General features: G+C 35.7%; 1 protein-coding gene across 3 annotated transcripts in view; it reads left to right on the forward strand.

Moving 5' to 3' along the window:
• The first annotated feature begins 367 nt into the window (after positions 1-367).
• EMB2788 (ribosome 60S biogenesis amino-terminal protein) overlaps positions 368-13855 on the forward strand; it is an 18176-nt gene continuing 4688 nt past the window's right edge. Inside the window, exons 1-10 of one of the 3 annotated variants that reach the window (XM_021431659.2) lie at positions 385-420; positions 593-1730; positions 1830-2562; positions 2855-3350; positions 4565-4716; positions 4792-8215; positions 8337-8549; positions 9833-10036; positions 10177-10380; positions 11997-12155. In XM_021431659.2, coding sequence (XP_021287334.2) covers positions 7046-8215; positions 8337-8549; positions 9833-10036; positions 10177-10380; positions 11997-12155 — 1950 coding nt within the window. In that variant the 5' untranslated portion in view covers positions 385-420; positions 593-1730; positions 1830-2562; ... (1 more) ...; positions 4565-4716; positions 4792-7045. Of the gene's footprint in view, positions 421-592; positions 1731-1829; positions 2563-2854; positions 3351-4564; positions 4717-4791; positions 8216-8321; positions 8550-9832; positions 10037-10176; positions 10381-11996; positions 12156-13855 lie in introns of those variants that run through there. The other 2 variants (XM_089784074.1, XM_089784075.1) reach the window with 2 other exon arrangements.

Genomic DNA, 13855 nt, shown 5'->3' on the forward strand with positions numbered 1-13855 from the left:
TACCTTGGTCTAAACCTACTTCGACTTTAGCATCTCACATGAGAACTTTCACATCAATGAAAATTTGAGTAGATTTTGATACCACTTGTTATGGGTCCTCGGTGTTTAAATTTAAAGTTGTTTGCTGAATTTTTTATATAATTTGAAAAATTTTGTTTTCAGAAAAAAGAAAGGTGGAACAAAGTGACAGAATTTAAGACATTTAATTGGGCCTGCATTATTTAAGCCTATTAAACTCATTGGGCCTTTCTAAACCTAAAAGATACAAATCAAGCCCAACCCAAAAATACCGGCCCGCTCGAAATAAAAAACCTCTCTTTCTTAAACCCTACTACTTGGCTATCTGAGTGTGAGAGAGGCAAAACGGTCTGGTCACTTGCCCTTCAACGGAGGAATGCATCTCTGCTTCTGATAGCCAAAGTGTATCATCTTTTCTGTTTCTCACTTTTTTTTTTTTATATTCTGGGTTTTGTTTAGTTCTTGCTCTGTTATTACTATAATTTAATGTCTATAAAAACTGGGTTTTTCTAATAAAGAAATTTGGTTTCCTTAATTATCATTATTTATTTATTTGGGTATTGTTTTGTTGCAGTGATGGAGTGCGACAGCGATACTGAAAGTGAGTTTGAGGGAGAGGAAGAGGAGGGAGTCCCAAAAGCAATTGTTTTCGAATCGTCTCGCGCAGCTAAGTTGAAAGAATTGTTGCATAAGATTAATTCTATCGAAATCAAACTGTTTTCAGACGCTACCAATGATTTTGTTAAGTTGCTCAAATCTGACGCTGGAGCTGAATTGCTTCATCTTTATATTGAAACTTCTCCTTCCTTGTCGGAGCTTCTAGAAGCTTGGAAGCTTCGACAGGGGAAACCTGAAATGTCCTATGTATTGTCATTGGTTTCAGCTATTTTAAGTCACCCTGAAGGGAGAAGATATAATGATAAATTGGGTGTGAGTAGGGTGCTTGACAAATTTGCTAGATTGATCGTTGATGAAAAGTTGGAGGATGTTTATAGGGAATTGAATAGTAAAGATGGGAAGCGTCAAAATGCTGCACTTTTGTTGATGGGTTCGGTTGCTAGGCGTGGCTCAGGGTTGGCCTCTGAGGTTGCCAAGAATTTTGATTTTAAACTCCAGGGGTTTTCCAAACTTTCTGAGTATAAAAAGAGAAAGCAGATTGATAAGAAGAAACATTCGACTAGAAAGTTATTTGTTGGGTTTGCTATGTCGTTTTTGGAGATGGGGAAGCCGGGGTTATTGAGGTGGGTGTTGCAACAGAGGGAAATGTATTCTGGTGTATTGAGAGGCCTTGGGAATGATGATGATGAAACGGTTACATATGTATTGTCTACACTGTGTGATAGGGTACTCACAGAAGAGTCATTAGTGCCCCCTGGTCTTAGGAGTGTTCTCTTTGGCAGTGTTACATTGGAACAGCTGGTGAACATTTCTGGAAGGCAGAACTGTGGGGTTGCTGTGGAGTTGGCTTATAGCGTTCTTCTTATGGTTTGCACAGATCCTTCTAATGGTTTGATGCCTGATTTGGAGAGAAAACCTAATCCATTAAAGGGTAATCCAAAAAGATTATTGGGGGTAATGAAAAAGCTAAAAGCAACAGAGATTGGCTATCATAAGGACTTACTTTTGGCTACTCTTCGGGGGAGACCATCCTTGGGTGCAGCTTATATGGATGAGTTCCCATACGGTGTTGAAGATCATGCATCGCCTACTTGGTCAGTTTTCATATCACTTTCATAAGATCCTCCCTTTTATCCTTGTTAATACTATTTCCTATATACTGTATGTGTTCATGATAATTGAAGCACTTGCAGGGTTTCTACTGTTTCTCTGGCAGCAAGCTTGATTTCCTCAGTGGCCATGGGAAATCCATTTGGTTTCCTTGATGCTAAGTCTCATGATCCACCTTCCTTTGATAGTGTAGACGTGCAAAATATTATTAATTGCATATGTCCTCGTCCACTCAGCAGATCTGTAGTCACCAAGGGTTTGCTTCACTCTGATTTTCTTGTGAAGCATGGAGCATTAAGGCTTCTTTTGGAGGCATTGAAGTTGTTAGATTCCTTCATCAGTTCTTTGAACAACATTTCTACGGTAAGAAATCAGATGATGCAAAGTTGGGCACTGGTAAAGCAAGATATTCAGAATGAGGTTCGAACTTTGCTCCCTGATACGCAGGTCTTATTGACATTACTTTCTTCTCTAGGTACCAACAATAGAACTCCTAAGTCTTCTCTGAAGAGGAAATTTGGTTTAGAAAAATTTCCAGACAACAGTAGTTTAAAGAAATTAAAAGCTGGTGTTTTGAAGGAGGACTCAGACATTATTGTAGGTGGGATAGGCTCTGTTCCTGACGTTGCTCTGCCCGATGATCATGACGTGGTTGCAGATGCACATGTGACAGATGAGTTGGACATTGAAAAGGAATTTTTCAATGTCATTTCAGACATTTGGGGTTTAGACCTATGCTCTAGCCCTGTTATGGAATTGAAAGATGTGGAGATGTACTTCTACTCTAAGCTTCTTGATGCTCTCAAGATATATCTTGTAAGTTTCAGTTCTTGGAATATGTATCTTCTAATTTCCAATTTGTAGAACCTTGTTTGTGAGATCGGTCACCAAGATCCATGGTTTCAACTGGCGGAGCAAATATTCTCACGGATGTTTAATTTGCTTAGTAGCATTCTTTTGGATAATGAAGTTTCTAGCCAAGGCACCAAATGAGTGACATGTATTTTTGAGGAAAACTTGTAGCTTATCATTTTTCTTTTGAATTTTGAAGTAAATATTCTCTATTGTAATTTTATTCTAAAATAGAATTTTCTTTTACTTTGTGCAGCGGGCTGTACCAACTGTACTAGAGGGATCATTTGACTTCTTCATGAATCTTCTGAGCAGTCCATTAGCATTACCAATAGATCTGCAGTGCTCTCTTCTGGCTTTGCTAATTGAATACATAGGATGGTCTCCAGGGAATGGAAAATCCAATAGAACCCCATTACTGATGTACAAGCATCTGCATACGTTCATTAACTTGCTAACACTTTCTCCAAATAGTGACATAAAGAATCAAGCTTATAATCTGGCAAGAGCAGCAATGTTGAGTACTGGTGCATTTGACAGAAACCCATATGAAATTGGTGCATGGTTCTTATTTTTGCCAGGTTATAGGAGAAATAAATTGTCTGTTGAGGTGCAAGAAGTAGAAGTGCTGCAGAGCCTGTCTCCTGTTGTTGTCTCATTCTTGGGTGACGCAATTTCCACCATTGGAAATAATCTGTTCAAACATTGGGATATTGTTAGGCAATATATGTCCCGCTTAAAGGGCTTTAAAGGTAGCTAGTAATTTATATGCATTTTTGACCTTATCTTGTTATATATGCATGCCTAACTTTGTATATTGAATATGTACTTACTAGTTACAAGTACTCCCTCTATCCAATTGTCATTGTCCAGCTTTCTGTGTTGGAATGTTCCAAAATTGCATCCTCTTCCTATTTCATTTCTCGTACTATATTCCAAATTTTGTTTTTCACAATTTTTAATTTTACTTTTTGGTATTAAAGGCATTTAACATCAATGTTATAAAAAATTTTAAAATTTCAATGTAAAATACACTAAAGTTAAGACTTGTTTTCTTATCTTTATGAAATCCAAATTGTAGAAGCACAATGGGATGGGGGAATATTGTATATTTATGCTTTCTGTAAGCTGTTTGACATTGAGATTGCTTGTTGAAATATTGAATGACCTGCAATCAAATGGAGAATTTTTGCTTCCCTATCTCTTCAAATGTTTCAAAAATATCATGAGAACAAAGCTGGTCCCTGTTTGAGCCATTTCAAGATTTATAACTGATGCCGTGAGCTTAAATCCATCTTTTCCTTTTATGTTAAATATTTGTCCACATGAACATCTTTGTAGCTTGTGGCATTACAAAGTAAATGGATAATGGACTACTTTATGCATGACTCATTCTTTGCCTTAATAGTTTGTTATTGCTCTTTATGTTCTGAGTTATTCTTAACTTTTAACTCAGTGCAAAGTATCCCTTCTTGCTATTCACTGTAATGGACAACTACTTTAAAACCAAGATCAGCTTGTATGACCAGATCACCGTTGCTGCATTGTTATCTTCTTTATTTTGGACAGTAACAGCTTATGCGAGGTTGATGAAGCTTTTACTTTTATTGGAAGAGCATGCTACTCTTTGGATCTGGGTAGCAATATTTTCTAACAAGCTTAGCTGAAAATTGGTTCTAACATGTTTGGTGTTTAAAAATCTCATATACTCAACATATCAAGAATCTGATAAGAGTTTAAGTCATTAGATGTCTTAAGTCTGTCAGATTTTCCGTCAATTGACAAAGTTTCAGTGATGAATAACTTATGGTGACTTTGCTAATGATTTAGAGAGTAAATCTTGTTCTCTAAAAAATCCAAAATAAGTGGGGAAGAGATTGTGGTCTGTGGTTTAAGATTTTTCTGTCTGTCAAAAATCATGATGAACAGCAGTATATTTACTGAAGCCACTACTCATGTTCTCCAGGTATATCCCCTAACTTCAGCCCCCTCATTGTATGTGCCCTGGATAAGTGTATAAGATTGCTCAATTCCTCATCTGGAACCTTTTCATTATCTGAGAAGTCAATGATATCACTGTATGTGACCAACACATTGAAGTATCTCTTGCAAACACAGGTACAGATTTTGTGCTTTACCTTATGCTTGAATACTGTCTGTTTCTGATTTTCTAACATAACTGAATTTTGATAGGTAGATGCGGGATTATTGTCTGATTTAGTTCAAACGGTTTTGTCTGAGGGACTTGGTGATTGCCGTTCCATGGTTTATGATTCTGGGGATCTCTTATGTGAGTGGAGGCCATTGAAGAACTTATTGTACTTCTCACAAAGTGCATGGTATCAGCCACCTCATTATTTTCTTTCCATTGACAAAAATGCTATCCGTGATGATAGTTCCTTTGCGATTACACTAGGTGAAGTGAAAAAATTTATTGGAAATGAGCATCATGGTGAGCTAACTGGAATTGTTAAAGCCTTTTATTCTGCAATGTTATGTGCAACGCCTGAGGATATGTTAATCAATTTTCCTTTGGTAATGACTATTTCTCTGAAGCTTGGAGTAGCTGTCCCACTGTTGTCATCAATAATATTTAGTGAGCAAAATTTTCTTGTTGGTCTTTCTAATTTATGGCCTGAAGTTTTTTTTCCTGGCCTGGAAATGGCTTTATTAGAGATCCATCAGAAAGGCAAGGATGATGATGAAGGAATGACCTCTAACATTGATTTTGATACGATACAATCAGCTGCTGCAGCGTTTAGTTTGTTTTTGAAGCAGGTGCCCTTTCATGTGCTATTTCCAGCAACTATAAGCATTGATGCCCCTTATTTATCAGAGTCCTCCAAGATACAGGACTTGCTTTTGGCTAAAAGGTCAGATTGGACTAGTGATTGCCCCATTTCCTTTCTGCGCCATGTGTTATTTTGGTTTTATCGTGTACGATTGTTTTATAGAAACAAACAGTTAAATGAACTGGAACAACTTTCTGATATTTGTTTGATTATTGTAAAGCACATGTTTTCCCAACTGTTGGCTTTGAAGCCTGATTTTGAGTGTGCAACGAATACTGACGTTCCTTTGTTAGCAGAAACCACAAGAGAAGTGGGAGAAATTATCTTATGTCATCCAGAAGTGATATCATCACTGACCTGTCCTTTGAGCTGTAATAAGGAGGTGACAACAGGACTTTTAGGGAATGGTTTAGATACTTTTCTGAGTTTATCTGGGCAGAGAGTTTGTAAATTAGATCATCATGTCCTGGATCTTTTGACGGCAACTTTAGACTTCTACTTGTCCTTTTCCAAAAGCCATTATTCTGTCATTGAAGATGAAGCAAAGAGGACAATTCGGAGGACTTTCAGTTCCTTGGTACAAAGGCTGTTTCTAGATGTAAAGGACAGGTTTGATATGTGCAGTGGTAGTGGAGATTTGCAGCCACTTCTCTCATCATTTTGTGCTATACATGCTTTGATTCGATTTATTTCCCCTTTTGAGCTTCTTGAACTGGGGCTTTGGATGTTTAGTAGAATTGATGTGAAGGAACTTACAGCTGAAAATTCTCATGTAATGTCTGCTCTGTCTGTTGTTTTTTCTCTTGCTGGAGGTGGTTTTGAAGTTCTGTCCACTTATTTGCAGCAGCCTCTCATAGAGAGAGCTCCATATGATTTCTTATGGGAAGTGGAAGAGAAGACTTTTGATGTTAATATTTTGGAGGATATCTATGTTAAAGTTTGTAAATTTGCCTGTAATTTCGATTTGGATTTTGCTGATATGTGTTTGCTGAGAGCTGTTAATGCTGTGTATAGACAAAAAAGCTCACAGTGTGGTGAACTTCATCCATCAAGTGCAGTAATGTCAAGGGTTTTGATGAGCACTCCGGTAGAAATGGTTTCTCATTGCATTTACAGGGTGAGCATTGCAAAAGCTAAACTGTTGCATCTTCTTATTGAGATGAGTCCCCTGCATCTGTCAATCTTTGGGCAATTATTTTTAAGTATCTTAAACAAAGATTTTTTTTCCAAGGGCATTTTGATGAAAGAAATCTCTGGTTATGCCCTTTCAGATGAGGATTTTCTGATGCTTCTTCCTGCTGCTTTATCATTGGTAAATTCAGCTTTTGTGAAATTTGAGAAGCACTTCTACCGGCATTTTAAAAGTATACCATCCTTTTATGCTAGGATGCTATTAAATGGTTTTGTGCATTGGAAAATCTTTGTGTCTGGAGATATATTTCAGGAGGAGTACAGCGAGTTCTTGCCCTCTTCTGCTCAAGAACTTTTTAATCTGGTTGACGAAAGTCTTCTTGGGAAAGCAATTCATTTGTTGAGATATCACTTTTTCTTAAGTGGAGACTCTTTGAAACTGAAAAAGCGATTGGAACTTTTTAATTCCATTTTTCGCATATTCTGTTACACATGAAGAACTGCTTGATTGCGGTGTCACTGAAATGGATTTTAGTTCAGTTAATAAGTCATTGAACCGTATTAATAAAGTTGTTGCCAAAATATCATTCTGCAAGATGCTGTTATTTCCGGAAGATGATAAAGTTCTCTTTCTGCCCAAAGAAGAAGATGGAGGCTTGAGGGAAATCTCGTTAAAAATGGGATCTAATAAGGCGGATTCCTCAAGAATGCATTTCATGAATGCTTTAGTGGGTGCATGGCAATGGATGGTTAAGAAATTACCTTTAGTTCCAGAGTATTCCAGATCAATAATAGCAAAGGGTGGGGACTGCTTATGCTTGTACAGATGTTTGGAAGTTTTCATCTTGAGAAATATTCTTCAACTGACCAGAAAAATGCACAGTTATCTAATTCTGTTGCAATCTATTCCTTTTGTAGAACAATTAATGAGATCCACTCTCCTCTACAGATTTGAAGATTCCAAAACACTGGGAATTCTACGAAGCATCCTCATATTGCTGTCAGAGGGAAAATTTTCACGTGTTCAATGCCTTCAAATGTTGATTGGTCATTCTCAGTTTGCCCCTATGATTCACTCTATCTCTAAATCATCTATCTTAGAGACTGGTACATTTTTCAGGCCTATGTCCGGTATTTTGAGGTTGCTTGTTGTCCCTGATATGACTTCAAATGTGAAGGATGGCAAGGTTGATCAGGAAGCAGCTGAGATGTGTGTGAAGCAGTTAGAAATCCTTAAGTTACTTAGAACACTCCTCCTGTCTGGTGCTGCTCAGTCTGATTTTGATCTGAGAAATGATAATAGTATAAATCTTAAAGAATTGCATTTGTTGCTTCTGTCTTCCTATGGTGCAACACTAAGTGAAATTGACTTGGAGATGTACAGTCTGATAAATGAGATTGAGACCATTGATTCATCAGAGTCTAAATATATTGCAGAAATAGATTACCTTTGGGGCAGTGCTGCTATGAAAGTAAGAAAAGAACATGGGCCGGAGCATGGTACTTCTTGTAATATCATGACTGATACTGAAGCAGTTCAAGAGTGTCGAAAAATTAACTACAGGGAGAATCTTCCAGTTGACCCCAAAGTATGTGCTGCAACTGTGCTGCACTTTCCGTATGATAGAACTGCTAGTGATAGGCCTATATCCTTGAACAAGCTTCAATCAGATAATATTAAGGACATGATTAAGGTATACCTTTTGTTACCGTAGTCCATTACTTTGAATTTTGTAAAGTAGCTCTAGCATTTCTATTTCATGTTATGATTCTGCTATAGCACACTGATAATTTTTGTAGTTTCAATGTATGCAGCTACATTCTCCTGGTGCTGGAAATATACAACGATATGATCCTGTTTTCATCATGCACTTTTCAATTCATAGTTTGTCAGCAGGCTATATTGAACCAGTCGAGTTTGCTGGTTTAGGCTTGCTCGCAGTTGCATTTGTTAGCATGTCTGCTCTTGATGTCGGGATGAGAAAGTTGGCATATGAAGTTCTTTCAAGATTCAAGATTTCACTGGAGGTACTGAATTTTGCTGGTATCAGTTAGCGTGCACTTTTGTTATATATGCATTTTCTCTGAACACATTGAAGTTACGGTTATTTAACAGCTGTCCCCTTAATAGTTATAGACTAATAGTTGTGTGCTTGTGTTTTATAAAAATTTTTAAAGGGAGAATAAGTATTAGGGTTTAATAATTTTGTTACTTTTGTTCATGAGTGTGTATCCTCTTTGTTTTTGTTAAAATTAGTTGCCTTCAAAGGGTAGTCTTTACAGAAAGGCGGAAAGTGAACCTTGTCAAATGTTTTTGTTTTTCTGGTGATTGAAATTTGAATTTGGTCCTGCTATTTCAGCTTGGTGGTTTTAGGCCCTTTACCCTAATTTTAATGAAATTAATCCACACGCTTTTGTTGAAAGTCAATTTAAGGACAATGATAATGGTATTAAAATTCTACCATTACTTTTGGCTATGTGGCTTTTTGGTTGATTATGTGGCATGCTGACCTAAATTTTTTATGGAGACGTGTACAGGTTCACGGAAAAAAACCTTTCTTTTAATAAAAAAACTAAAAGTTTGTTTTTAGAATCTGAAACAAATATTAATTGTTATTTAATTAAAATAAGCATATAATATTTTTAGATTGATTTTTGCCGTGTGATCAGAAACTTAATCTATCTCATCATTGTCATCAACAAAATGCCATGTCATCTAAATTAACTGTAAAATTGTAACATTGTTAGCAATCATCCTTAAATCGACTTTTAATAAATGTGTAAGGATTAATTTCATTAAAATTGAGGTAGAGGGGCTAAAACTGCCAAATTGAAATAGTGGAGAGACCAAATTTAAAATTCAACCTTTTTTTTGGCTGTGCAGTCTGATGATGTTCACACAATTTGAAACATCTTGCTTCTCACCAAGAAAGAGAAAACCAGAATTGTTTTGAAAAATAATAAACATAAATTCAGCTGATAAACCTTTTCTTTTTAAAAGTAAACTGTCCCTTCTGGTAAGTTTATGTTGTAAGTTACTCCTTCGCTGGGTCACAATTTGTCCATTTCAGTTCAATGGTTCCCCAATGCATGAAGTTCGGAAAAATTTGAGATTCCCTGTATTGGATAATTCTTTCTGGAAGTAGACTTTGGTACTTGAATCTACAGTAGCAACTAAGCTGTTAATTGGATTAGATATTATAAATATGGGGATATTATATTTTCCAGACTAATTGTTGTGCATAAGTTTGCTAATTGCATGGAATTTTTAGTGAAGTAATAGTTACCCAAAATTCAAATTAATTTTTCAGAGGTGTCAGAGGAAAAAAGATGTTATGCGACTTCATCTGTTGTTGATGTATATGCAAAATGGAATAGAAGAGCCATGGCAAAGAATCCCTTCTGTTATAGCTCTTTTCGCTGCAGAGACATCACTGGTTTTGTTGGATCCTTTGCATGAACATTATTCAACCTTTAATAAGCTTTTGATGGACTCTTCTAGAGTAAATATGAAGGTACTTGTTTATGACCAAGATAAGGTTTGCCAAAGGCCAAAAACCTTTTGTTTAAAGATGCTTCTTTAAATTGCTTTCCTTTTTCTTATCATTACCATGTATGGTAGCCAACTCTTTATATGTTTCATTTGTGTTTGCAGCAAATACCGTTGTTTCCTGATTTTTTCCAGAGTAGTGCTGTTAACTTTAGAGCACAGAGGCTCTGGATACTTCGCCTAGCCTATGCAGGGCTTAATTTAGAGGATGATGCTTGGTTGTTTATCAGGAGCTCTATTTTAGAGACTCTGATGAGTTTTTATGTTTCCCCTCTTTCAGATAATGAGTCAAAGAAACTAATTCTTCAGGTAATATTTAGGCTGTTATGATTGGTTGTCTGGTTTTTTATATACTTCTATATCATATTTTCACCAGCCGATTATTGTCATTGCCAGTTTCTTGAAAAGGTTGAAATTGTCACTTTTTCTGTAAATTTAATTTTTGTCTCAGTATCATCTTATCACTGATACATTCATACTATATTCTTATTTTTAATGTGATTTTAGTCCCTATATCCCATTATATTTCCTTTTTGAAAGAGCACTAATCATTGATTGGTAGTATATTTAAGTTTTAAAATGGAGTAACTTTTTGTTCATTTTATGTGAAGTTGATGAACAGTTACAGAAATGAAGGGTGTATTGGAGTTTGGTAATTGTGGTTTAGGGTTCTTGAAAGTTTAGGTTTTGTTACATACATCTAAAGAAAAAAAGTATAGAGGGCCAACACTAGTTGGCAATCCTTAAAGAACTTAAATGTGGTGAGTGGTGATGGGTGAGGAAACATTAGATTTTGTATTAGTGTGGTACTGGCACAAAGCTTAGGTGGTTAGAATATTGGTAATATGGGAAGAATGCTGTAATGGAAATAATTGGGCAACAAGTGACTAAGGTTTAGACGTAGGGCTTTGAAGAGACTAGAGGGAGAAAATTGAGGTAAAAATGAGCCAAAAAATTACTTAAAAGAAGATTTGAGTAAGTATTTATATCATATTATTGGGATAAGGGTAAGATTTTGGTGGAGTTCCTTAGGTCCCCAATAGAATCATATCACCTTTAGCTAATATGATGTGATCTGATGAAAGTTATGTATTCAAGTAATTCAATGTGGCATGGAGGACACTAGGGAACATTTAAGCTCCATATGATAGGTTAAGGTTAAAAGAAGGATTCTTCTCAATGAACGCTAAACTTTAGAAGTCAGCCAATCAATCTAGGTTACAACATTTCTCCTGCTAGCCGCAGATTACTTGTTTTCAGTTGTTCTGGTTGTTCGATTAAACATGGAAAAAGTTAATGAGAATAATAGAAATAAAAATAACATTTTGCTCTATAGATAATGCGAGTCATAGACATCATGGGGCTAGTTGGAACAAATGTGAGGAGAATTAGTTTGGAACAGAGGAAATATGTTTCATTGATGCCGTTTCTGGATTTATGTTGACAGACTTGGGTACATTGATTGGTAAAGTTTTATAACAATTTTGATGTACTGTATTGATCAATTTCAAATACAATCATCTTGTTTGGCCTTTGATTAAATGGAATCACAAATATGATTCTCCAAGATTAACATGTAGATGGTTGCTCTATGATTTTTTCTATCCATTTGTTCTTTTGATCTTTATATTCAGACTGCTACCGTTGTGACAAACTCAGGAGTCAGCTTGGCCCATTATCTTTTGAAACTTTGAAGCTGGTGGTCTATTATTTCATATATGATATTGAATTTTTGTTTTTTTAATCTTAACTGGTCTTCTTCCATTTATTTGATGTCATTTAAGTTCAATATTTAGAGCCAATGTAAACGGAACAAATTTAATTCTTGAATTAGTGGATGCGGAAGTTACTTTATTCTAGATTTAGTATTGTTGTCGATGAGCTTGTTTCAAAAGTAAGGCACTTTTTTTTTTTTTTTTTTGCAGATACTGAAAAAGTCTGTTCAGTTGCATAAAATGGCTTGTTATCTGGTTGAACAGTGCAGTCTGTTTTCATGGTTGTCATCTATTCTCTCAAACTATAGCAGGGTGCTGCTTGGAGATGAAGAGAGAATTTTCTTAACTGAGCTGGTTGTGGTTATAGAGGTAGTTACCTTTTTCCACTTGATTCTACAAAATGACCTTTGTACTATGATTTTTGGCATCATGTGTTGGAACCTTCTTATACCTTACAGTTTCTAAGACACTGACCCTTTTCTTTCGAAGCATCTTATTTCCTTAGCATTCTAATAGAAGTTTTATTTTCTCCTCAATTTGTGGCATACCTACTCTGCTTTCTTTCTTTGTTGTCATCATGGGCCTCATTCGTTTAGCTTGATTCGAGGCTGGCATTACTTTTAATGACCACGAAATTTAACTTAATCCACCTATTCTATTGTGAATAACTAGGTCTTCTTTCATGCCGTAAAGGAGGTTATCATTTAGGCACGGCTTCTTTTAAGCTTTTCTTGATGATATGTCTCTGAAAATTCTGCAATGATCTATAGCAAATTCCTTTCTCCAAATTGACATCCCTTGTTTGTCATCTTTTGCTCATGCTAAGCATATGTCTGTAAAGTATAAATAGTTCCTCTTTCAGGTTTTGCTCAAATGATTTAATCCAATAATTTGCAAAGGTCTGTTTCCACTTTTGTTGGAGGTGGCAATTGGGGGGCAGGGTGGGTCGGGTTCGGTTTGTGTTGAGTTGTTTTGCGTTTGGGACTTTGGATCATTATGGGTTATGACTTTTCTTTTATGTGTATATATGTGTACATATGGCAAAATAAAAATTGGAATTGTCAAAATTCTTGGAATTTGGATAAGTGATTTTGAAGGCCCAAATTTCTCATTTCAAATGATACCATTTCTGAATTCCTTGATTTTTTTAGTAAGACATAAACTTTTGTTCTCTTTCCTCGTAGATGTAACTTTTATTTTCTTTCACTCTAACTACAATAACTCATTTTAAATATGTTTCTTAATCTTTTCAATATTATTACTAACGTCTATACATATTTACAAATCTAATGACACCCATATAACATGTTTTCTCTATCTTTTTCTTTTTCTATCTCTAACATCATTGTTCTTTTTTTTACTTATTTTATTTTCTTTATCAAATCAAATTCCAATATTCAAAATTTCAAAATTCCTCATCCAAACACACCCTTAGGATCAGGTTTGGATTGTTGGCTTTTGAAGTCGGTTCAGATTAGGTCATGTTGGGTGTTGGCCTTTGGGCAGGTTTCTCAGGCTTGGGTCGATTTTTCCCCCATATTACTTGCATGACTTTTAGAATACAGTTTATCATGTGGCTTATGTACCAATTCAAAATAATTTAATGGAAAGAAAATTGTCTACTTGAAGTGTTACAGTGAAGATGAAATTTACTCTTTGACTCCATTCTCTTAAAAAGTTTTTAACTTGATTAACTGAGGTCAATATTAGATAACGTACTTAATACACAATTTATATTTTCTTCAAGGTGATTGGTGTCATTTTACCCCACTCTCTACTATGTGGCTACACCCTTGGACAGAGTAGGTAACCATTTACCTACCTAATTGCTATCCCTAGTGAGTGACACATAATTCAGATATAGAAGCTGTATCCTTGTTGATAATTTAAGTAGACTAATAAGGTTGGGTGAAATTGGTTTTAGATGCAGTTTCTTCAACCCACCTAAACAGGACGATGCATTTCTTCAAAGACTTACAATAAGCCATGCAATTTTTTGAGTGCAAACTTTGGAATAGTATCCAAATAAATGAATTAGTGTGTGATTTATGTATTGTGAGGTGAATGTA

This window comes from Theobroma umbraticum, unplaced genomic scaffold (assembly GCF_002168275.2).
Source record: "Theobroma umbraticum cultivar Fairchild unplaced genomic scaffold, ASM216827v3 scaffold_67.0, whole genome shotgun sequence".
NCBI classification, from domain to species: Eukaryota; Viridiplantae; Streptophyta; class Magnoliopsida; order Malvales; family Malvaceae; genus Theobroma; species Theobroma umbraticum.